This window comes from Parasteatoda tepidariorum, chromosome 10 (assembly GCF_982258835.1).
Source record: "Parasteatoda tepidariorum strain Cologne lab strain chromosome 10, Ptep-v5.0, whole genome shotgun sequence".
NCBI lineage: Eukaryota > Metazoa > Arthropoda > Arachnida > Araneae > Theridiidae > Parasteatoda > Parasteatoda tepidariorum.
In genome coordinates this window covers 42,064,365-42,091,950 of record NC_141764.1, presented here as the reverse complement: position 1 = coordinate 42,091,950, position 27,586 = coordinate 42,064,365, and the positions used below count along the sequence as shown (strand labels likewise).

Genomic DNA, 27,586 nt, shown 5'->3' with positions numbered 1-27,586 from the left:
TTATTTTTTTCAGATTGCGATTTACAGCAAATATTGATTGTTTAGTCAAACATCTATTTATTTCAGTAAACATTTTTTTTACCCTTATAAATATTTTAATTTAAAATTTTTATAACGGAATACTCGTACTTTTTCATTATTATACATATTTTTAAAATAAAAATTTTATTTAAATTTTTTGGACAATAATAACTAGTTCTCTTTTTCATGGATTAGGAAATTTATCGGATCATTTTACAATATAGCGAAATATAAGAACGAAGTTCTCAGTTCTTGTTTATTCCCTTATCAATAGTATGATTTTGTAAAAAGTTTGATACTCATTTAATTAATTAAAGAATAACCGATTAATTCCACGAATTATTATTTGAAAATTATTGCTTGAATCTTATGTACTTTTTGCAAGATAACTTAATTCACATTGTATTCTGTACTGCTATGCTTTGAATTTCGCAATTAAATAATTAAAACATCAAATTATAAATAATTAAATGAAATTTTATATATTAAATGATTAAATTATGAAATTATTTTGTGCTTGATGGAATTTGTTTTAAAAGGAACATTATTCTGAAGCATACATATTAATAAAACAGTTTTCAATTTAATTTTTTTTTGTAATAAACAACTTTATTATTTAACTTGTTATTTATTTTGATTTATCTTTCTATTTTTTCTTGAATTTCTTATCTTCAAATTTTTAATAGAAAAATTACGACCTTATAAAACTATTTTTATGACGAAATTTCGAATTGTGGTTTCAGAACATTAATTCTCAGATTATATTTATTTTACTTCAATGCATTGCAAAACTGCTTAAAAATATAATGAACATTTTTCTAAGTACAATATTGTTCATTAGAATATAATGCTATTAAAGAATTTTTTTCCTTTAAGTTTAAATCTAAATAAAATAGATAACATTGCTTTACTATAATTATATGCTTTTTATTGTTTGATAAGGAATTAGTTATAGTCTAGAGCATATTTGAAAATTGTCCCGGGAAAACTATGTTTGCTTAGTCTGAAGAAATTTTTAACTCAACTTAATTTATTCTTTACCAGATATTCACTAATATATGCATTAAATAAAATTTCTAACGAACATATTTTAATTACAATATTTTAAAACAAAATCCCCATGCTGTATAGAATACTTTTTTATTGCCTATTTATGTATTAACTCCAAAATATATAGTCAAGTTAAATTTTTCTACTAACTAATCCTTCTTATTGTTCACAGGATGATTTTTTAAAAAAAAAAAACATTCGATAGATAATTAAAATAATACGAAATTATACGTCAAAGCTCTCAAGATTTAAAATTAGCTGGAACATTAAAATGTTTATCTCGAGATTTAATTTTAAAAAGTGTTTATCATATATGAAAGTTAATGGTTTGGAAATTTTATTGGCTTTGTGTTGGTTGGTAGTAAGATTTCGATAAAACAGAGTGAATAAAAAAAAAGAGTAATTTTTGAAATAAAAAACTGCAAACTTAAAAATATCAAAGGTTTATCTTCGGTTTTTTATTTTAATCATTATTTGTATCAAGTTTACAAACTGAAATGATAAAGTATAGTTAATTTAAATTATAATTACATACTTTTAACATTCCTTTATTATAATCACAGATCGTTGCTTTTTCTATGTAAATAATGTAAAATTCATACTTATTCATGAAAATAATTCTATTTAGACTCTACTGAGCTACATTAACTCATTAAAAATACATATATCATTACGTCATTATATATATCTCACGTCCCGCAGTGGACTGATCGTTAAGACACGGTTCCCAGCAGATCACCGAAGTCAGGCCGCACTGGCTACGATCAGTGCGCGGGTGGGTGACCACTTGGATCAGCCTGCGTAGGGATCGAGGGTGTGCGGAATTGGTCCTCGTTAAACTGTTCCACCGTAAAGTGCTCGACTTCAAGTACAGGTCGTCGGGCTACCGAAGCGGGGGTACCATTCCCTCTGCAGAGGATCAAAATTGTGATGGCATGTCTTCGGACCATCCTCAGGGATGCTTCCCAGACCGTCGCCAATAGCCCATTGTGCAGATCTAGTGCGACGTAAATGAACAACAACAACAACAACAATATATATCTCACATATATTTACCTCAATTTGCGCTTCAGTTTTTATATTTTGCAATCTGGCAATATTATTACGAAAATTCATTTTCCCGTACATGTAAGTTCATTTCAATTCGCCACTTGCCTTACAGATTTCGTTTCGTGTTTTTTTTCATAACTTTTTATTTTTTGTTTTTTACGTGATATTCATTATTTAATATGTTCTATATTGTTTCAAAGTAATATTAAGTGCTCCTCATACAATTGTATTGATATATTTTGCTTTGGCTACATTGATACATTATTAGAAAGCACTCATTTTTGCGGATATATTCGTGTGAAGTGATGAAGAGATCATATTTTGCAAAAAAACATTCACAAAAAAAACAATACAAAAAATAGCATCCTATGTATTTTTTTACCCTTTTCATAAGAAAATACATCCATCATGGATTAAGTTTATATTTAGACATATGTATACAAAGAGACAGAGAGAGAGAGAGAGAAAGGAAACATGGAAATTAATTAAGAAACTATTAAAAAAAATTAGAAAGCTAAAAAAGGGCATAATGAAAAAGTATAATATCGTCATCACCACACTATTATACCGTTAAAAAGAGTGCTTTCTGATATTGAATTGATATGGCCAAACAAAAATGTATCAATACAGAAGTGTGAGAAGAATCCAAAAATTTGAACGGATATAGAGCAAAATATATGTCCGGAAAAAAAACATATCAAGCAAATACAGAAATAAAAAATAAAATGCAAGACTTATGAATCTTAATGCATTGTTTTGAGAGTTTCATTTTTGTTTGTTTTTGAGCCACTGGAAAACAACTTTATCTTCTTTGAAAGAACATTTATTTCTTATTTTTCTTTATTTTCTTTCACCTGATAATCGGTTTTATAGGATGAACGTAGTACCCGATTATACTACCTGCTGTTTCCGGTCTTATCGCAAGCTCAAAAGTAGTCAAAAGGAAAATGAACCATGTTATAATATGACTACATCCTTACTGCTTGTTATGGTATGAGTTGCTAGGAAATGATACTTTTTTAACTGTATTTCTCAATTTAAAAGGTAACTTTAAATATAAAAGAAAAAGAGAGAGATGCCATGACTTCAACAACTACAACACCCCACTATGGCAGCTCCTTCTTCTTGCATATAGCAAAATGTATTTCGGAGTCTATCTACTAGAAATCATAACTAATTTAAACAGAATTGAGGTAGCTGGTTTTACCCAATTGCCGATCTTCCCTCATTCTGCCCTAAATAATTTTTATAACTCTATCATTTTAACACGATTTCCCGAACGATTTCTTAAATGCAAAATTAAATTTTTGTCTGAAGGAAAAGTGAAAATATAAGGATTTAAAAATATAATTTGCTAACTCAGTGAAACTTTTAGTATAAGATTCTTTAACTTGACTTCTGAATCGAAAAGTTATAACTACAGCGATGGAAAAGCCATTAGACGTACGAAAGATATTGTGTTGTTTACTTTATTTTTTACATACAAAAAGGATTTTCCACAACTCAGAATGTTGCATATTTAAAAACTTAAAACAATTTCGTTAATTAAACAGCATATTATGCATGCTGTTTCACGATATAAATAATTACGTTTTAATTTTTTTTTGAAAAATGGGATTAACATATGCTCTCGAATACTTTTGGTAATCAAATACAATAAAGCAGAAGCTTTGAAATCTGCAGTTCCTATATAGTGACTTTAAATGTTATTGATACTGATCTAAGTGGCTATCCTTGGCTTGGATTGAAATAAGATATATATATATATATATATATATATATATATATATATATATATATATATATATATATATATATATATATATATATATATATATATATATATATATATATATATATATATATATATATATATATATATATATATATATATATATATATATATATATATATATATATATATATATATATATATATATATATATATATATATATATATATATATATATATATATATATATATATATATATATATATATACATATATATTAGCGCTATGCAGAGTGAACAAAAGCGAGATTCTTCTACGAGAATCTTTCATTCTTAAAATGAGAAAAAAATATACCCATGCAAACAATGAAATATATATTAAAAGACTAAACTTCAGATTATAATCAGTTTAAGATATTAATTTTCTATTTTAAAATCTTAGAAATTTGCTATAATTTAAAATATATAAATTAAATTTTTTTACATTAAAAATATTGTTTATGAAGCTGAATAAACTCAAATCTTTCTTTGTAATTTATAGAGCCGGCAAATAATCAACTGCCACGGATAATGCAAGAACCATCTGTGTGGGAAGTTTGGGAAGGAAAAACAGCTCGTTTACCTTGTGTAGCACATGGTCATCCTTCACCACAGTACTATTGGTTTCGCGATACTGGAGGTCAACTTACCTATGTTGAAGGCAATCTGAAATCGACCATACAAGATGGTACTTTAGTCATCCATAAAGTCTCGGCAACTGACAGTGGAAAATACATATGCTTCGCAAATAACAGTGTTGGAGAAGATAAAGTCGATCGACTTCTCAGAATAAGAGGTAAAAAAAACGGATTTTTAGAACAGAAATAACGTAATTTTTGAAAAGAAATTCTCCCTTGTTTTCAAAATTTTTATATTTATGTCAATTATATGCAATTATATAAATATATATATATATATATATATATATATATATATATATATATATATGTGTGTGTGTGTGTGTGTGTGTGTAATACGAAAGTTATAAAAATACTTTTGTGTTAATAAAAGTATTGAAACTTTTTCGTGTTCATAAAATGCAGATATTCTATTTTGGGACTTCAAGGCTGAAAACATGCTAATGAATTATAATTAGATTTATGTTTCAAAGAAGGAGCTATTTTAAGATCTTCCACTTCCATATAAGGAAGGATTAAACGATTTTCTATGAGTAATAAATGATTTTGATGAGGCGTAGGAATACAGGGAAGGCAATATGACTGGCCTCTTCACACATTTTAATTATCGTATAAAACGGAGGAGCGTGTCGTTTTTGCATGTCTTTTTTGGTTTATAATGTTTACCAACTAAACTCCGTCAGATTTGACTGTAACTCTGTCTCTCCCCCTCCAATTGGGAGAGGGGCTCTGAGACTTCTGCTCCACCATCGATTACTAAATAAAAGCTTGTGTAGAATATGGCCTCATTACTCATGAATTTTAGACTCATAAATAACTAAAAATATCGGTGTTGTTGCCGTGATATTAGATGTATATATTTATATAAATATATATACTTATTTATTTATTTATTTATATGTGTGTGAGTAAAAAAAAAGAGCGTAACATTTAGTTCCTCTTATGAATCCCTTTATTACTTTAATAAATGTAATTCTTCTTTAATCAAACTTGCAGTTCCTTCCTCAAGTTTGCCGTTCTTTGTGCAGGGTTTTGCCGAGTGTTATAAATTTCCCTTACCAAAATTTAAGGTGTATCCAAGTTTTCATTGAAGTTGATTTACAAAACAGCTTTAAGAAATATATCTGACATGGTTTATAATCAAGGTGAAGTTCTTTTACTATCTTGAATTTGTTTTGAAGTTCATGGAACTCTACATTAGAGCAACCCCTTTAGAGATTTTGTTTTCTAGGTGTACATGATATTTTTTCGACACTTTAAGCAGAAAGATAATGCTAGTAAAAAATATATTAAAATATTACCGTTTGTTTTATTTTTGTCCCCGGATTCCCTTTCTTCGGAAAAAGTTTAAGTCTAAGACTTTTCTGTCGAAGTCAGCAATTTATTAGCAATGATTTTTTTTCGTACTACAGAAAAATATGTGTTAAAACAAAAGCTTAATGAGATTGTCTGAAAAGAAATATTTGTGAAAAAACCTGCCGTACTGATCACGAAGTCCGGTCTAAGTTCTTCATTACGTTTATTATTAAAAGAAGTAAGCAATATTCTGAAGTTTATTCTGTTGTTAAAAATTGGATTCACTAACAATAAAAGTGCGCATTTTCGGCAGCGTCGATTTTCTTAATTCCGCATTTTGAATTTTGTTCATTTTCTTAGTCCTTATCTCAAATACGCATTTTAGGCTTTGTCAAGTTACTCAAATACACATTTCGAGCTTTGCTAATTTATTTAAATGCGCATTTCCAGTTTTGTTAATTTACTTAAGTATACTTAAATACGCATTTCCAGCTTTGATAATTTAGTTATTTATTTAAATACCTAATTCACTTAATTTTTATTTGTTAATTCACTTAAATACGCGTTTGAAGCTTTTTGCCAACTTTAATAAATATGCTTGTCGACAAGTATTAAAGAAGCATTTACAACTAATTTCATTTTCGGAAACTAGCACTTAAAGCTGCTTTAGTTTTCTTAAATGCTTAGTTTGAGTTATATAATTTTTTAAACATGCATTTCCATCCATGTATAATTTTTTAAACAGTCTTAAGCTATGTCTGATATAAACCTCATCCAAGGTTGGAATTGCATTTCTTATTAACAAGTTAAATAACTTTATCGAATAAAAGTATTACAAATCAACACCCCAGCCCTCAGCATTTATGATTATTCGGAAATCAGATTAGCTGTCTGATAAAATTTTGAATGTCTCAAAATTTAATGTAAAAGCAAATAAATTGGCAGCACTTTATTTTCCATTAAGCAAAGTGCTGTGCAATAATTTCAGAATTTTATTTATTAATGTGTTTAAAATATTTTAGCTAATGAGCTTGTCATTTTCTATCAGATTAAGTTCTTAAAGGACAGTCAAGAAATTTTTAGTATTACTATTTAGTTTAAATATTACGGTTCATTAATTCGGTTATCATTGTATGAAATGGAAACAGTTTAATTTCAATTATTGACGTATTTATTAAACAGTTTTTTCAATAATTCTCTTGATAATACGCCTAATAACGTTTTTACAATTTTGATTTAAAATAGTATGCGATTGTTTTTGAAATTTTTTAAATCCTCTTCAATTCTAAAAAGGGTATTTATTTGCAGGTATTGTTAAATTAACTATATTTACTTTTATTTTTATTTAATATATAATTGTATTTTCTTGCTTAATTTATTGAAAGCATATTTATTTACAAAAAAAGCTGAATTCAGTTATAATAGGGTTTTGTGTATTAATAAATTTGGTAAACAAAACAAAAGGTACAGAAATTTTTTTCTTAAAATTGAAAGAGAAAATATATGTAAATTACGTTTCTTATGAGGTACAATTTATATTTTGCTTTATTATATTTTTTTTGAAAATTAAAACCAATGTAATACCTAATTATCCCTATTCTTTTCACTTGGTTATGGTTTTAAAAAGAATACGATTTGTTACTCGCAATCTTTCAATTTTTTTTTTTAAAATTTCAATTTTGATTCTGTCAGATAATATATTTTTGTTGTTGGTTTTATTACAATATGAATAAATATTGCATTAATTTGAAAAAGTTTTTTTAAATGACGTGAAAGAGTAGTAATTTGATTCTATCATTGGAATTTTGTGTTAAAACTTATAGATAATTGTGTAATAAAATTAGGAATTAAATTTTATAATTAAACTTAGTTCAACATAATATCGCTTTCACATAAGTGCATCGATTGTTTTAAAAATATTTTAACTGGAATCTTTAAGAACTATAGCCTAAATGAAAGTTGAACTAAACACAGATTGACGTTGTGTTGTTTTTTTTTTAAATATCGTCTTCATAATTTTATATATTTATATTCTTGCTTTACTATGCATGAACTCTTAGTTACTAACGGGCATCAGTTATAGCATTAATTCTATATACCGTAATAATTTTCCAGTGTGACACAGTTCTAATTATTAACTACATTTTCCGAAGCAAATCCTGTCAATTAAGTGAGGTAATTTAAATTTAAAAAAAAACTCATTTTTACAGCTACTCTTAGTTCAGAGTTTAAAAAAATGTTGAAATATTGTTTTATTTTAAAGAATATATTTTTTGATAGTGCCGTTGAAGGTTGATGTGGTTACTACGAAGAGAGTTGTACGTTCAGGCGAAGAAGTTTCTTTGAACTGTAGTATGTCAACTGCACCAAAATCTGTGATATGGGTGAAAGATCAAAGGAGGATTGTACCTGATCATAGAATTCGCCGTGTCAGCCCAACGCATTTAAAGATCTTAGTATTTCAACGAGAGGACAGTGGTTTATATCAGTGCTATGTTTATAATGATTGGGAGTCGTCTCAAGCTCACGTTCAACTTGATTTAAAAGGTAAGAGACCATTTTTATAAAAATCATAAAAGTATTTTTATAAAGATGCTTTAATTAACTGTAAAAAGGATTGATCAAAATATTAATATGTAAAAAAAATATAACGCTTGGGATTGAAATAAATTTATCGTGACCGTTCACGAACTTTAAGAGGGGGAATGAAAAGCAACGAAATTTTAAAAAAAATGGATAAATATCATGTTTGTGGAACATTTTAATAATTTTAAACATTTATGGAACATTTTAAACTTTTATGGAACATTTTAAACTTTTATGGAACATAATTTTTGACATTTATGGAACATTTTAATAATTTTAAACATTTATGGAACATAATTTTAGACATTTATGGAACATTTTAATAATTTTAAACATTTATGGAACATTTTAATAATTTTAAACATTATCTGGCCAGCATTAATTTAAAAAAAACACTTAAAAAAAGCACAATTATCACCCATACATGAGGAAAAACTAACGAGAAAATGGAGGTGGATTGCATACATCCTTCGTTTAGAACGGATATCCCTCCAACATCCCCCTTAATTGTACACCCGATGGAAACTGTAAGAGAAGAAAGCTGAGACTTATTTGTCAAAGATTCGCGCACTAAAATATGTGCAAAGCAAAACTAAATAGATTGGAGAATGCAAAAGGATTGACGTAGGACAGGAGTGCCTAAAAAGAGACTTGAGGCCTTTGTGTCAGCTCAGGGAGGAAAGGTAGATAGGTACACAGTGAAAACATGGGGATCAAATTACGGTAAGCATCGACACTCAGGCTGCCGGTAATTTTTACCGAAAATATATTTTTATCATAACATATTACGAAACAAAATATCTGATATACCATAATTTTTTGTACCATCAAATCACTCCAATAACATAAATATTACTGTAAAAATTACTGTATGATATTTCGCGATAAAAATAGTTTTACGGTTAAATGAATTTTACAGATGATGCACCGAAAGTGCCTGTACTTTATTACATAATTCAGTTACATATTTATTTTTACAGTGTATAGAAAATTAATTGCATCTATGAAATTTTCTTCTGAAGTTACATTTAAATTTTTGAGATAATCATAATTTTGTTTTGAATTGTATTTGATAACTTATGAAAAAAGTCCGATTTGAATATCTTGAGAATTTAAAAAGTTTCTAGCATTTTTCTAAGTAGTTTCTGTTAATTTGGAGAAAAAGCTTTGACTGATCGGAGGTTTTCTTCAAATTTAACTTAGTGGTATTAAACACGACTATTAAAAATGACATCTGCATTAAAATAGCACTTCACCCCATTAAATTATGCATTATTACACATGTCGAATTACAAACGAACACGTATTATTACAAACGAAAGTCAAAAAGGTAGTTCTTTTATAAAAATGTCTATATCGACTAGCTTTAAGTTAGGTTTACGAAATGTAGTGCATTGCTATCATATGAAATTCAACATAATTGACATAAGTTCTAAGATAATCGCTTTTACCTGGCATAAGCAGTCCAAATTATTTTTTTCAATATGCTTGCGAACTTGAATGGTTTAAATACTTTTAAAGTTTCAAAATATAAAAAAATTATCTGAGTGTTCTTTGAGAAAAAGGAAAAAATGTGTTAGTATGGAAGTCTTTCCATTATCTTGTCCAACCCCTGTACATGCTTCGCAACGATGATGCAGAGATCAAAAAATTTCGAAAAAAGGGGGGTGCCTTGGCAATATTTTAATTTGCAGTAACGATGCATTAGAGTTTTTGAAGAATTTTAACAAACTACAATGGCAGTATTGATAATGTGTTACTCTACTTGCTCATTACCTTAAATATGTTGACAAGTAATTATTTTATTTCGTCTCAAATTTTGTTTTTAAAAACATCCTATGTATTATAAAATATATGAAAGTATATTAAAAAATATATAATCATTTTAATTTTTGTAGATTAAGGAAAGTTAATTAAAATTTACTTCATTGCAATCATGAAAAGTAAGATAAATAAAATAGAAAATCTCAAGTAATATTAGATATTTTAAAAGAGCTAATCCATGAGAAGTTCTTAGCAACCAGTTAGCTTCTTTTACGAAATAAATTAACTATTTCAACTTTTTAGATTCATAGCTTTAAAATTTTTGTACAGCCTTTTTGTATACATAAAATTTCCATTTTTTTCGCGTTTTCTTCGCTAACTATTCGACCATTTGAAAATTTAGATCAATATATGCTTGTTTGGAACACGTAAAACATTACCGTAAAACTCTTCGGAACACTTTGGTGTAATGGTGTGATTTTGAAGAAAGATAACTCCTGATATTTTTATAACAATGCCTAAAATCGTTCTACAGCGCATACGTGACGTTTTAAAAGGCGATTTTAGTGGTCAAGCAACCGATTTATATGTTGATTTAAATATAAAGTTAAAGAAAAATCGACGCTATGGCTTTTCTTGAAAGACTGTGCAACATTTATAAGAGATAACATATTTTTGCCGATAAAAGGAATGTCTGAGATATATTCACTGTAAGTATTAAAAAAAATAAACTCAAAACTACAAGAATGTGTTACAATTTACGATGTTTCTGGCTGCATGGGGGCACCAAAAATGCCAGGCATTTTTGCCGAAGCGCTTCGGTACTGATTTAGATAAAACTAATAATAAAATATTGTTTTAAAATGTGTGTATACAATTTAATAAATGAAGTAAAATTTGATAATATTATTATGAAACCTGAAAGCATGGCATAAAAACAATTCATTCGGTTAAATTTACAGCTCAGTTTTGTATATTTTACTAAATTTATGGTACAACTATAAAATATTATAATATAATTTTGAAAAGCAGAGTTTTAATTAAACTGTCACCATGTAAGAAGAAAAATTTCTAAATGAATACTTTGAATACTCAATATTATGGCTTTAGTAAACAGAATTATGTTTTCTTTTTTTACCTGAATCGTCATTAATATACAGTACGGTACTTTACCAGAATTATTTTTTCCTTGTAGTAAGACAGGGAATATGCTAATCCAATTTGGCATATAAGCTATATAACAGTGATTTTTGGTCTCACTTTTGCTATTACATGTTCAAAGAAATAGCTTCAGAATTGTAATAAATATTTCCAATTTAAATGCTTCCAAAAGTTTACCTTAAGAAAGTACGACTGTAAATTCACCATTTATGGGAGACAGAATATTTTACCGATAAAATTAAAGACTCAAACTTTTCACTGAGAAAAAAAAACATGTTTAAAACTACCAGAATATGATAAAATCAAACGTATTTCTGATTCCTAAGGGAACACAAAAAAGCACGCGAAATTATACTGCAATACTTTGGTTGAAAGTTAAGTAAACTTAAAAATAAAATATTTCTAAATGTTTACTTTAAAAATGTACGATTATAAATTAACCATTTATAATGTAACATATTTTTACCGATAAAATGAATGACTCGAAATATTGTAAGACAGAAAATATGCTAATCCGAATTTGCATACAAGCTATTTAAGAATAATTTTTGGTCTCCCTTTTGTCATTACCAAATTGAAAGGAATAACGTCAGAAGTGCGATAAGGACGTAGATGTGGGAAACAAAATATCACTCGGAGAAAAGAGTAAAGAAAAATAAATGATGGTGTTAAGAATGGGGTAAATTGCAGATTAAGTCGGCTTAAGTTCGGCGTAATGATATGCAAATGGTAATGTCCGGAAAGTTTGTCCTAATCACGTTCATTTTGTTTCTTATCTTACAGCTAACTTTAAATTTCTAAAGGCCATTCGAATAATTTTAAACTAAACTGGTATAAAAAGAATTCTTATATTACATGGAAGAGAAAGTAAGTGATTTTCCTAAAGTTTTGCCAAAAGTCTTACCTGATGTTTAAGCCTGAAATATTATTATTGTGTTTAGAGAGTTTTAAGTTTAAACACAGGTTTTTTTTTGTTTGGAAAACTTAGCAGAAATGCTAACTGAGTTAAATTATGTGGAAGTTTTTAATTTTAGAATTAGGGTGTTTAATGAGCAATTTTCACGAATGATGACAGATGGGGCATTCCATCTTAGAGAATATTTATACTTAGCACGATTCCTGTAAAATTCTGTAAATTCAACCGTTAAAAAATGAAAGAGAAGGAAGTAAGATAGTTTAAAGGTGCTTTCAATTTGATGAAAGCACATCCAAGAGATCGCATGTTCTATTTTATAAATTAAGTATGCATGTCAGGCCTATAAAAACCTAGAGCTTATTTTATTTGCCATTAAATGCATAGGTATTTATACGATCACAGTGCTAACTTCAAATATACTCAGTGGTAAACGAATAATCGTTCAGAATTCCCTTGTCATCGGTCTAATCGCGCGAGGGTTTTGTAGATTTCTTCTCAATATAACGTAAATGCATGCTAGCTTTACCAAACGTGCTAAACATAGTTTGTTCCAATGCTTAATCTATGAGTCTCTTGTCTTCTGGGTTGGGTTTAAAATTACAAGGCTATTAAGTTGAACATTGATAGTGATAAGATCAGAATAGGATAGGCTGTTCTACGCTGGTTATAAATAATAAATAGAAAAAATACGTCAAGAAATATTAAGTAGATATCGTGATTATTTTTTGATTTTAAAATTATGTTTAAAATTACATAAATGCTTATACTAAAAAACTTATTTATATATACTTATACCAATAAACTTATTTGTATATACTTATACTAATAAACTTATTTATACATACTTATACTAATAAACTTATTTATATATACTTATACTAATAAACTTATTTATATATACTTATACTAATCCCATTAAACAACATATTCAAGTAACATGAGAAGATAAAAGTTAGTGGTCGGGTAAACCTACCAGTGAAGGAACACTACCCAGTGAAGGAACATTTCATATATATTGATTAAAAATAAGAATTTGAAAGATTTTCTTTAGATTGATTGGTAACAATAGCTTACTGCCAAACAATAGGAAGTCATCTAGCAATGTTTTGGATTACCTCGTCAAATAGACTTCTCTGGAAAAAATTTTGAATTTGTTATTATCTCTGCACCACCTTGTTTCTTTGAAAAAGTTATAAGGTGAGTGTTTGTATTTATATGTTTGAAGTGGAATTAATTGCATGTAATAGTTTTATTTTTCTCACTCTGAAAAAGAGAATTCAAAATATAGTTATTGCAGTTACGTTTTATTTTTTGTAAAGCATCATAGCATAATAAAGTACTGAGATTAGGGGGTGTTTATTCACTGGATCACCTAACGATGAAACACCAGTGAAGGAACAAGTGTTCCTTTATTGATTCTTTTTCTAAGTTAATGAAAATAAAAGATAAACTTTAATTTTCTTGTACCTTTAGTGATGTTCCGCATCAAAAGTATGTTAAAAATACGAAAAACAACTTCTAACCAGAGAGGGAACAGGCATGTTCCTTTACTGGGCTTAGATTTCCCAGTGAATGAACAGTATGTGTTAATATGTTGACACTTTAATTTTCAATTCATGATTACAAAAAAAATTTAACATTTTCCAAGTATTTATATGTTATAATTTCAAGAATAGGCTTGTTTTTAAATATTTGTATGGCTTATGAATTCATAAAGAGCATTAAAAAATAACCAAAATTAAGTGTTCCTTTACTGGGCAATTTTGTGTTCCTTCACTGGTAAGAGCTGTTCCTTCACTTGATCTTCTTACTACTTGTTATTTGAACTTTCAAAACTTTAAAACAATATTATGTAAGTTCTCTAAATTTTTTTTACATAATTTGCAATTAGTAACAAATATGTTGACACTGTCATTTAACTAAAATTACGAATTTTGAAATTAATATGATTTTTTAAAAGGCAAGCGAAGCTTAAGTGTTCCTTCACTGGTTAGTTTACCCTCATTTGTAATGGTAGATATTTACCAAGTGAAATACTAACATTTCAATATTGTTTATACCATAAGATTTTATTTGGACAATTATATTTTATTGATATTTATGACATAGAATAGTAAAGGATATATTATGACAGAGAATATAGGAAAACATTTATAGTTTCTTGGTATTTATAGCAGAAGATGATATTATGATGAGTAATGAAAATAAAACTGCAAGTACGCGTTCAAAGAGGTTTTCCAGGAATGAGGTCTGTGAAGAGGGTTTCAAATTCATATTTTAGTACAATTTTGACCTTCAATTCTGCTATTCTGAGTACGGAGTATTTCACATAACGATATTGCAATGTTTTTTTTAAGACCGGCCCTAAGAAGCCACAGCCTTGGGTAGGTTAGCATAAAACGGGGAAAACTTAATTATCTTCTCTCTTGTTTCAAAATTTCCTTTCGCCGTGCCTATTTTAACAAGACACGTGACATTGACAGTGTTCCGGAAAACAATTAGTGTGATTGATAATGCGAACGTTATGTTATCATAAACATTAATTGGTTCCTGGTACACTTTGATTTTCTCGGTATTTCCCACTCGTATTTTATCAGGATCAAGAAAACACATGCAGTGTTCATTGATTTCTTGTTTTTATCATCAGAAGTAATGGGTTAACACCATGAGAAAAACTGCCACGAGCTTCTACAACTGTATGTAATTCTAATGGCTCACGAATGATATAATGTGAAGCTTACATTATTGATTTTAATTTCTTAACTCAATAGAATTTTCAAGCAATTTTAATTTAAGGTTTTTTTTAAAAAAACAAAGAAAAAACTTTTTTCAAGCTAATTTCAGTTTTCCAGAATAGCGTTTATCATCCAACAGCGTTAAAGAAAGTTTTAAAGAATTTCGCGAATCGTTGCGCATTCCAAGTTACACGTTTGATAACACACTTTATACATATTTTTTTAACATTTAAAAGCATATTCATTAAATATTCCCTATTTACAATCTGGCTTACTTAAACATTTAATGCATTTTAAGTGTTCACCAAAACATGCAAATTTTTCTACCTTTTAGAAACAGCTGTAAGAAATTAGAAATTGTTCAAGATAAAATTCTCCGCAACTTTCTAGAATCAAAATATAAGAAACAATAAGAAAAATGTGTGCTCCAAAATTGGAAAACTCAAACTCATTAATCTTTGGCCTTATTGCAATCATGCCCAGAGTATAATTTGTTTTCTTTTAAGCGAACAATTATAATTTATGCAAAATTATTCTCCATGAATGAAAACTATTGTCCTCTTTAAATTCAAAAATATTCAATGAGTGTTAAACTTTATTTTTAAATATATCAAATTAAAAAAAAGATTTGTCTGGAATTCATTCTGATTTTTTTTCCATTTTAAAACCACGAAATTTCTTAAATCTTTTTTTTAGTTTCTACTTACTAATTTATAATGTTTTCAATAGTTTCAAGGGACAGAATTTAAGCAAAAACTAATCAAATATTATTTAATATGATATCTCATATAAATAAAAAACGAAACAAACAGATTAAAACAATTCTAAATTTTTATACTTATGAATCTTTCTTGGAATATAAAAATTTATTGCAGCACAACTAATTTTAAGTATATTTACTGCCAATAGTTTTAATTTATTTTACATTTTAAGAGTAACTACTTCTTTATAATATTTCTTAATCATCAAAAGTAATGGACTTTACAAAGTATATAATCCTAATAGCTTTAGGATTGTTTTTTTTTTCAAATGATGTGAATTGAAAAATGTTTAAATGTTTAGATTGCTTTAATATGAAACAGTTATTTATAAATTTTGTTACTCTTCCTTCTAAGTACTTTTCTGTTTGCAACCACAAAAGAATGGCCAATTTCTCATTTAAATGATATTTCTACTTATTGTTTTAATCCAGTAAAAAAATAACAAATCAAAATTTTTCGAGAAATTAATGAAACAATACAATTTTTTCTAAGCATTAAAATGTCTAATACTTATAAAGATATATTCTGCATTTTTTAATTCGTATTGTAAAAGTCATGCTCCACTTTATATTAAAAACCAATTTATTGTATGTGTCTTTAATTTTTTTCCAAGTTAAATAGCAATTTCTTCTCAAAATTTATCTTAAGCAGCTAAAAACAATGAGCTGTTTTCAATTGTTTGCTCATTTTATTTTTTGCATAATTTAATTTTTCAAGCAAACATTTAAGAACAGTCAATAAAAACTACAATTAGACTATTTATTTTTTTAAATTTCATATTTTAGCCAAAGCATTACAAACACAACACTTTTAGCACATCGAATATCGCAATTTATCATGTTTAAAAAATATATATAAAAATAAATAATTAAAAATGTGAATTTGAAGAAATAATAAATATTGACCTTAAATAACTAAATAAATTACGTGATGCTAAAATTGTTAAACTATTTATTTAACTGATACAAAAATTTATTCAATGTTTATAAGAACACACTCATTAATTATAAAAACTTATTTGCAAGAATATTATCTTTGGATACATGAATTTTATAATTTTGTGTAAAACACTTTCAATTCTCTTAAAAAGTTCTGGAGATGCGGCAACCTTAAGACCAAACCAGATCAAACTTTTAGCAACCATTAGCACCATATTTCCCAGACTGAGGCTATCACGCATATCTTGGGGTCAGAAATCTGATTTCGTTGATAAAAAGCTATGTTTATTCAGAGAAAGTTTGTTTTTATTTCTGATTATATAACTTAAATCATATATCGTCTTCGCTAATAAATTAGCATATATGAAATCATCCCCTCAAACCATTAAGATTGAGTCCCAGAGTCTGAAGATCCTATCATTAGATCAAAAGCTATTCAAGTTGTTCGTTTTTCTTTTTTGGCTTATTGTATGCAACTAAATAGAATTTATGACCTCAAAATATCTATTTAAAAGTACATCATAATTTTTAACATTTTGTTGTTTTTTGATTTATTTATGTAGTGATAATTTTTACATAAAATAATTTTACAGAGTTGTCAAAGATTTAGGCAAAATAAAATCTGAATGATTAATTTATTGCTTAATCCCTCATACTATTCTATTAACATAACATATTAAATAAAGCAATTATATTAATAAAGTGATAAATTTAAATGAGTTACGAAATATTCTTAATGTGTAAAATTATAAAATGCATTCGAAACTTTACATGAAATTAATCGCAGACGTTTTATTCAAGAAATCAACCGAATTCCACCAATCAATTATGAGTATCATTTTTATTGGTGAATTAAACCTATGGCATTTATAGTTTCATAATTTTATTCTAATAAATTAAATTTATATAAATTTTGTTATTTAGTGCATTTTCACATTAGTGCATTTTCACATTAGTGCATTTTCACATATCCACTCCCCAAAAAAGTAAAACGACTAATACAGTATTTTGAGTAGAAATGAATTTTAGCCTATAAGCAGTGTTTTAACTATTTCTGATAAAAATCTTTGAATTAATTAAAGCCTAATATACGGCAAATTTATTATCCATGACCCCTGTCCTCGACCAAAGTTCTAAATTTCAGGCAAACTTCATTGCCATAAGTCACTTCTCATTCAAATTAAAACGGAAACTGTCTCTTTGGGATTGATGATCACTCCAATAACTTCAAGAATATGCATCATTGGGGAGCCATTATAGACTACAATCAAATTATCTGAAATGATTAATGACTTAATCATTACAGATGCAATTCTGGTCAGCTTGTTAGGCTGTGTGTTGAAGCTACTGGAAATATTCAGAAAAGGAAATTCTAGAACAAAATAAATCAAACGATACTTATAAGGCCATTGCTGAATGTTTTAAAGTAATTTTAAATTGGAATTGGGAAATTGCGTATCTTTATTTTTTATATTTATCTTAAATATTTATTTATACTTAAAGCAAATGAATTGGATGATGTTAAAAAAAATATGAACTATAACCTACAGTAACACACTGCAAGATGGATACTCAAATTCATAAAACTTTTTTTTTGATTTTGACGAAACCGCTTCCTGTCTCCAAGCGCACATTTTGTCAAAGTGACGGAATAACTTTCGTCTCTTCCTCGAGGAAACGAATTTCACTGGTATTAAGAGAATATTTCGTCGTTATTTTTTTCAGAAATAAAACTTTATAGTCCTTAATGCATCTAAGTGTTCTAACAATCTCTTTATCGTGAGAACCATATAGCTGAGTCAATGAAACCTTAACAGCACAAAAGAGACAAATACAGCAAATAAATAAATTACACCAATGCGGAAGCGGAACTAGAATCAAAGATCTCCTTGGTACAAGGCCAACTGCTTGACTACCATACTGGCTGAACAGCTTATTTCTTCACTTTATTTTGGACCATCTAGTCCTTGTCCTAGTTTCGTTATTCTTGTCAAAGAATATACTGCAATTCACTACAATGAAGTTTCGAGCAAATGAAACAATTTCGTCATATATGTGAGAGTTCGCGCTTCGTCCAAAATCACGCGATTTCATGACGAAATGATTCTCAAAATTAGGGAAATACTGCTCTAGAATTGCAGAATCGTAAAACGTGAGAGTTTAATTTCTGAGAATGCATTTTTTTCTACAATCTTAAATATCCATGTATATATAAAGCAAATAATTTAGATAATGTTAAGAGAAATTAATTAAAAATATGATACACTGATATTAAAAATATAATACGAATACATTATTATGAATTTATGAACTTGTTTATTTACAATGGGGTATAATTCTGAAGCAAACTTTATACCGTATCAAGAAGATCCATAGATTGCATAATATAATTTGTTCTCTTAATTAAAGAATATCATTTGTTTCAACCTAAAGGAAAACATGCTACAAGCTAACAAATACTAACCGTTTGTCTCTTTTTAAAATGTATTTAAAAAAATCCTCATAATTTTAATTTAATATAAAAGAAACTAAAACAAAACTTAACATATTTCAGGACTGAGACGCTAGCATGGATCCATAAATTTCAAAAATATTATCATCTCTTAAAAATGAAATAATCATTGCTTTTAAATGCTGCACCCTTTTAAGCAAGTGCTCATGCTCTTGATTAAAATTCTTCAGATATCTTCGTCACTCAAGACACAATATTGAACTAGGCAAATCCAAGACCCTATTTAAAAAAAAATCAAATATATTATATAATCTAAATTAGTTTGTTTCATCGAATTGTAATTGAAATATTAAATATGCATTAAAATTAATACTTATTAAACATGAACAATTAATTGCAAATACATCAATTTTATAAAATAGAGATAATTTTTTTAAAAACAAAATCTATCCTTTATGGCTTAAAAAATTCGTAATGAGCTTCAGCAGATTCACTAGCAGAAGATAATAAATTGCAAGTTTATTTAAAATGCGAACATGTCAGCAGAAAAAAGAAAGAAAAAACTCTTCCGAGATCAAACTGTAGTAGTCCAATAGTTTTAAAGAAAATACTTCCGGATTTCCTCTTATGCTCCGGAACAAAATATTTTTATCCTTTGAGAGTACATTGTTTAAAATCTCGTTTATCAAAAAAGGTGAAGTTGCCGTCACTTACCCGCAGCTCAGAATACTTAAAGATTCCCCTATAGAGAAACCTTATCGACCCAGTCTCTTTTTAAACGAATTTTTTTCAGATATGCGGTTCCTTATAAAAAGAATAGTCAAAAGAATATCGATATAATGAAACGCACTTATTAGATACACAATTTTTGAAAACGTTATTGAATAAAAAATATCCCTGGTGAATTTTGTATTTGTTCTTAAATCTCAATAAATCGTTGACTATTTTGTTCTACCAAGAAAAGGAAGTATTTATAATTTTAAATATGTATAATAATTTTTTTAAAAATCATAGTTGATTTTAAAAGGCTATCGTTGATTTTATTTCTTATCATTATTGATCATTACTTTTTTATTAATAAGAATAGTTGATATAAAATAATAGAAATGGAGTGATGTGGCAAATTCTTTATCGTTTTGTTTTGTATTTAAATATTGGCCTTAAGCATGGTAACTAGAAAAGAGGTTTAATCAGTTTAAATACGTAACGAGTTTTGCTTACTCGTATTTGAGGAGAAAATTCTCAGTTCCTATCTAGGTGTAAAAAAAAGTATTTTCCAGATATTGAACAAGATTTAGCCAACTGTTAATAGTCTCTAAACACTAAAATATATTTATGTTACTGAACACCAAAAATGGTTGCAATACTTTACAACAAAGTTGTGTGCTACTTTGCTACTAGGCAACTAATAAGGGCAGCTAGGGAAGTGTTTTGAAATAAACTAGTGGGATGTATGCCTTATGAGGAATAAGTTTAGGGGACAACATTCGTTTCGGCCCATAGAAGATCCTGTGAGAGATAAAAAATAATTCAATACATAGAAAAATCGGTATTTTATTACTTCAATTATTGTAATTATCTCATACTTCAATTAATTTTGTGGTACTTTCACGTACTATCTATATAATGATTTATTGTCAAAATTGATTTCGAAAATTTTATACATCTGTAGTTTTTCAGAAAAACCTGTTAGGTTAATTTAAAAAAAAAATTGACATCAAATTTTTAAAAAATTTTTTTCAAAGTATTTTCCAAATTAATTGAGTATGAAATTGCAAATCAATTAATAATAATTCATAAGTAACTAATTAATAATTAATAATTAATTGATTTTCTAATTAACTTATTAATTAGCAAATTAATTAATGAACCAATTAATTGGAGTATGAGATAATTACAATAACTAATAGTCTGCATTGAAGTAATAAAATACCGATTTTTCTATATATTGAAATATTTTTTATCTCTCACAGGACCTTCTATGGGTCGAAACGAATGTTGCCCCCCAAAATTATTCTTCATAAAGCATACATCCCACTAGTTTATTTCAAAATTGGCGAGTCACACTTCCCTAGTTACCCTTGTAAGTGTTCCACTACTCCAAAACCAAAGTTTGTTCCTGGTGTAGCAAAAACCATCGAATTTACTTTTACACAACTTGGGGTAAAGTAGCAGCCACTGTGTCTGTTAATCAATTAGATTAAAATTTATATTTAGGGTAAGATATGATGCACATAAGAATCAGTAACGTTACGTTTACGATACAAACTAAATCAAGAATCACAAATATGGAATGCGAATATGCAATATTTCGTGAAATAAAATCAGTTTGTTAGTCTAACATACAGACAGTATGGGTGGAATTCGAACAAAATCATACTCAATAAAAGTTTGATGTATCTGAAGACCGGAAATGATGGTAAATACTTCACAACAGATTAGTGTGCTAACTACTTTGCTACTTAGCAACTAAGAGTTTCACTACAGCGAAACGAAGGCTAGTTCCCGGTGTAGTAAATTCTTTTACACAGCTTTCTGTAAAGTAGCAGCAAATATGTCTGTTAATCAGTTACAGTATAATTTATATTTAAGCTAAGACATGATACACATATAAACTAGTAATGTTGCTTTTACGATATAAGCTAAAGCAAGAATCATAGATATGGAAAGCAAATATACAATATTTCTTTAAAAAAATAAAATTGTTTATCTAACATACAGTCAGAATAGGCAGAATTCGAACTGCTGAATAAAAATTGAATATTATAAAATTATTTTATGCAATTGATAGATTTCTATAAATCGTATGAGAACATAAATATCTTTATTATGCAACAAAAAAACATACATGCTTGTTATAACAGTTTATATAAGTGCTTTGTCAAAGAAATCTGACAAGAAGACTGAAATTACTTAACAAATAAATTTTTTTATCAATCCGTAAAGAAGATTGACACTTACTTGGCGTAGGCTATAAACAGTTTGTCAATTAAAGCTGACAAAAAAACTCATATTTAACCAGTACACTTCATGGAAATAAGCTGCCATCTTAATCACAATATTCTCACTATCTAAAAATTGCACAATTATTCACCATTAAATTTTTAATAATGGTCTAATAGTATTTGTTATGCGTTGAAACATGCCCTATTATCATTTCACACAAATTTAGTTAAATGGTGTAAATATGCACCAATTATTCCCCAAATTTACGGAGCTTTCATAATCACAACCTTCACCTCTAACGAGTTGCTGATTTATGTAAGCTTTATCAATTATTAGTGTTAAGATTTAACTACACCCTTTAAAGTGCGTAAGAACACTCGATTCGTTTTTAACTGGAAATGAATTAATCATTCGTAAAATTTTTTGAGTTTCTCAGCACCCAAATCAGATCGACATTAAACCACAATTTTTACAACGTGTGGCTTATGACTTATAATTCATAACACGTAATTTTTTGTGTTAAGACAAAAAAAATAAAAAATAAAAAGAAACTGGTTTGAAATATGAGTCAATGCAGAAGCAATATTTATTTGGAATTTTTTTTAAATTGGACAAGGAACTTTCTCTTATCCTTTTTTTTCTCTTAAATCTAAATCTATATGTTATATATATTTCGAATGTATACAAATATGTATATTAAATTTAACTATAAATTTAAGAAAACTTATTTAAAACACTAAGTGATTTTGCTAACATTATGGTTAAAATTACTTAAATATATAACGCATTAAATATATCAACAGAATAACGCCATTTTTCAACCCACCATGACTTTTACTAACTATTAACTATTGAATAAATACTATTTTATGTAAAATTTATATTTGCTTAAGGTCTGATTTAATCTATACAAACCAAAGCCTGAATGTGAAATTTAAATAGGTTCCAAGGTTTGTTGAAAGATTTGTTGAACTTATAATTTAAATTCACAACGCAAATAATATATAAGATTTCCTTTCTCTCAATTGTTATTTTTGCAATTGCGTTCTGTGACTTAAAGAAAACAAAATATAGAAATAGAAAAGAGGTTAGCAATTAAAAAAATATGTATCAGTCCCTATTAGCGACGCTGTGAAAGCAATTCCTGTTATCGATAATCGATGCTTATTCAATCACATTCTTATTTAATTGATGGAAATAAAGATATAAAATTTATAAATTGAGGGAAGAAGTTTTTAAATTCGAGACCAAAAACTCCAAAATTCAAAGAAAAATCAAAATTGTAATAACTCAACTGCAAAAATTTCCGGCTCAAATTACTGTAAAAAGTACTGTCAAACTGATAAAAGTGGACAATAAAATAAGTAATTAAAATTGCTAATAAATAATCATAGCATTTTTTATTCGATTACCGTAGAATAACAGAAATACAATCGAATATTTAAACCCGTTTATTCAAAATGAGTTCACATGAATTTACTATTTTTTTTCCCAGATCAATACTATTGATATGAGTAAATATCTAGCATTTTGATAAAAATATTTAAGGAATTTCTATTTTTAGCCTCATTTCTTCAGTGAGTATATTACTTGAAATCTCATTTATCAAAAAAGGTAAACTGTCACTTACTCGCTAGGCATCGTCTATACGAAACCTTTATGGGTGATATCTCTTAAATCAATCAGTGTAGGCATGATCATTATAAAAAATATCTATAAAGAATAAGAATTTAGTGGTACTGTATAAAAATCTATAAAACTTGAAGAGCATTAATAAATAAATTTTGATATACACCCCTATCATAAAGTTAAATTCTGGAAAAAATATGGTCAAATCTACCGGAATAATGCAAACTTTACCGTGTTTCTGGCTCCATGGAAAAACCAAAAAGCTCTATAATATTTACCGAAGTGTTTTGGTAATGATTTTGGGCAAGTTAACAATAACATTTGCTTTTATAATATTTGATACTTTATAGTCATTTGTTTTTTTTTTTATAAGCTATAGCTTATTTGGTGCTTTTCTTTTTATAATAATATGTGGTAAAATTTTATATATTTAGAATAATACCTTTCAATATGGCCTAAAAGCCATTTATTTGGCTACATTTACTCTTCAGTTGCGTACTTTATACTAAATGTACAGTAATAAAAACTATAATTTCAAAACTCAGAATATCCGGTAAGCCGTTAGCTTATCAACGAAAAAATTACCAAATTAATGGTTTAAATATCATATATTTTAGTTTTATTACCAGATTTTTTTTTACCAGACTTATCAATTAACAGTACCTTAATTTTACCAAAATTCTTTCTACTCGTAATAACAGTAATGCTATCTCAAAGTTTCAATTCAAGTATTGGTCATGTGCAGCAATAATGTAAAATAAAACGAAATAAAAAATTCAGGTGCATAAAATGTGCATTTCTATATAAAGTAAATTCATAGTAAATGATTAATTTATAACGCAATTTATATTTTAAAGTTCGTAGCGCTGCATTTACAATATTATCGTATGTCATCAACAGCAATAAGTATATAACTTAATCAACTTATATATTAATGTATTATTTTAAGAAGATGGTATACACACTTTTCGTTATTATTTCAATCGCTTGAAAATATATGGCTTAAAATAAAATGATCTCCCGCTGTCGCACAGCTGTTAGTGCAAAATCGGAGCAATATACAAATGACCAAAACTTGAACTGCGATACAAGACAGCAACTGGTATTTAATTTTAGGAGCTAACCAGAAGTAAATAAAATAATCAATCTAAATCTAACTATGTATTTTTAATGTGATTATATATGCTGTTATCGTTGCTTATCCCCAAAGAATAGCAGAGATAAATCAGGTTATTGACTTAGTATACCCTAAAGAAATTTAAATCCAACAACGGATCACAGGTGTTGCCTATATATATATGTTTAATTATCAGGATAAGATAAAAACAGAACAATCTTTTTCAACTACAATGTAAGAAATTTTTCCACTAAATTTCTGTCAGTGATCATAAAAAATTTTCCAGTAACTAACCGTAAAAATAGAATAATGACCGTGAAGTCGACATGATCATAAATGTACAGGCCGGCCGGTCAACTTTTCTCATAAAATATATGGCCACTAACTGCAAGAAAAAGTAGTGTAGTATCTGTGAAAGAGTGAGAAATTTGCATGTTTCATTGTCAACAAAGTGAAGGAAATGTGAGGAAGATGTTTCAGTCCTCAGGTGCAATTGAACTCTGGTACTTTGTATTGTATAGCAGAAGGCTATATTCACCAAAAAAGGGCGTGTACACACTGACTATGAGGAGTAAAAAAAATTAAAAAGTGGAAGACCAATAATAATAATTATATTCGACTTAATAAATCGGTTTCAATCCCAATTAATTACAAAAGTAATTTATTTTGATTTGAAAAAAACAATTAATTCCTGTTTCAGTTATGAAGTAGTTCCTGTTTAAATGATTTTGGTTATGAAACTCTTTGGTTGAATTTGATTTAAAATAATGTTTTTTTCATAATTTTATATATTTCATTTCAATATTTTTCACATCACAGCATTGTGAAAAATTAAAAATAAAGATATTGCTATTAAAAATGTATTTAATTTGAAACTAATTAACTAAGCTACCATACTGTTTTGCTTCTCACTATGGTTTCAAACTAGTTTCAAGATTTCCAGCATGTTTCCCAGCTCATTCTTATTATCATACCGAATAGGCTCTAAGAGTCAATGGCAACTTCCTTTCGAGATCTACTTTGAAAAAAAGGAATTCGTAGTTAAATTTAATGGCCAGCTCTACTGAGTTCGATAAAGTTCGTTACAATTACGGACGTTTAACTTTTTTCTAAGAGAAGATAATTGACCGTATAAACTAAGAGTCAATGGAAAATAAGAAACAGTCCAAATTTTACTAAAATTTCTTTAAGTTTGTCAAAATTACAAGATGACCTGCGCATTTTCTACGATGTAATCGACGAAAGGAAAATATACCTCTCAAGTTGTGCCGACAAATATCAATATAAACTGTTGGAGATATACACGAGGCCTACTTAAGACCCGTACTACTGTAAGAGACACTGATAGCAACAGGTGTCAAAATTTGAAAAAAAAACTCTACGCAGTAGAATTTTAGAAAACTTTTTATTAAAATTAAAATACACATGAATACTTTAATTTTTCCTCCATTTTCAAAAAACTATTCATAAAAATAATTCGATAAAATTACAAGTAGAAAAAAATCAGGGACCTACGTTATAATGAAAAATTAAGTAAATAGAAATGTTTATTCGCTGATGTGAATATTTTTTTATCTTCTTCATTAAATTGAATTCCTTTTTATATTCTCTTATCCATGGACTGAATGCAGCAAAAAAATTTCATGACAAAAGGAAAATTATTTGATTTGGAAATGCAAAATTTGGTAAAAAAATTTTGAGCTATAAAAATACACAGTGAATAACTAAAACATTCCACAAATCGGCTAAAAGGATGTAACTTATTTACAATATATAAAATAGGGCGCTTTTACTATTTAAATTTTCTACGATTCAACAAATCGACTCAAAAATTAAATTTATATGTCACCGAGTTTTCAATATTAATCTGGTAAGGTAAAGTTAATTTCTTAGTTAATTGATAAGAAAGGGGAATATTTTCACTCAAATAGATAAAAAAATAACGGAATTCTTTACTTGACACCTTAAATTCTTAAACTGTTTATGCGTAGCACTTAATTCTGAAAAAAACTTTTCAGTGGTCAATGCATCGATTCAAATGACAAGCAAAAGAAGCCGGATAGAGAATAAACTTCTTAGGTGGAGAAAAAATAATCCGATAAAGTTAAAGTTATCTTACTGTATAGTAATGACATTTCTGGTAATAAAATTTAGAAAAAAAACATAATTTTGGTTAAAGCCAAACTATACTTATACTTGAACCATTTGTTTGGTAGTTTTTCCTTTCTTATAGTAACGTTTTATCTGAAATTCTGGTTTTCAAAATTACAGTTCTTTTATGACCACGCATTCAGAAAACGATACAAAACTAAAAAATAAGTTTAAGCAAATTAATAGTTTTTATGCCATTCTCTAAGGTATCATGATAAAGTTAGGAAATTATATTTCATATTAAAAAACCATAAGTATTTTTTTGTTAGATTTGACAAGATCAATATCAAAGCACTTCGGTGAAAATTACCAAGGCCCATAGATCCCGAATAGACAGTAAATTTTATCATATTTGATAGTGTTGAGCATATTTTTTTTTGGTCTGTGTAAACTGGATGTTACGTATTGTCAAAATGTGTATATCTATATTGCAACATCCACTACTTGAGTAAATGAGAAATTTTAGGAAGGTATGGGTTTTGAAGTCAATGAGGTATGTTTAAGGGTAAGGCAGTCTGAAATGGAACTTTTTAAATGCAGTCGTCAAAAAAGTTTTTTTTTTCGTTGGGACCAAAATGAAAAACTTGGGGAAGTTAATTTTCATT

At 27.6% G+C, this 27,586-nt stretch overlaps 1 protein-coding gene across 11 annotated transcripts in view; it reads left to right on the top strand.

Annotated features, from left to right (window-relative positions):
- Positions 1 to 27,586, top strand: part of LOC107441504 (cell adhesion molecule Dscam1) — a 434,487-nt gene that overhangs the window by 149,168 nt on the left and 257,733 nt on the right. For all 11 annotated transcript variants that reach the window (XR_015429993.1, XR_015429992.1, XR_015429995.1 and 8 more), the window contains exons 5-6: positions 4,394 to 4,687; positions 8,106 to 8,372. Coding sequence is in view for 7 of the 11 variants with exons in the window: in XM_087154077.1 (XP_087010203.1) it covers positions 4,394 to 4,687; positions 8,106 to 8,372 (561 nt within the window). In the remaining 4 variants the exon portion in view is untranslated. The remainder of the gene's footprint in view (positions 1 to 4,393; positions 4,688 to 8,105; positions 8,373 to 27,586) is intronic.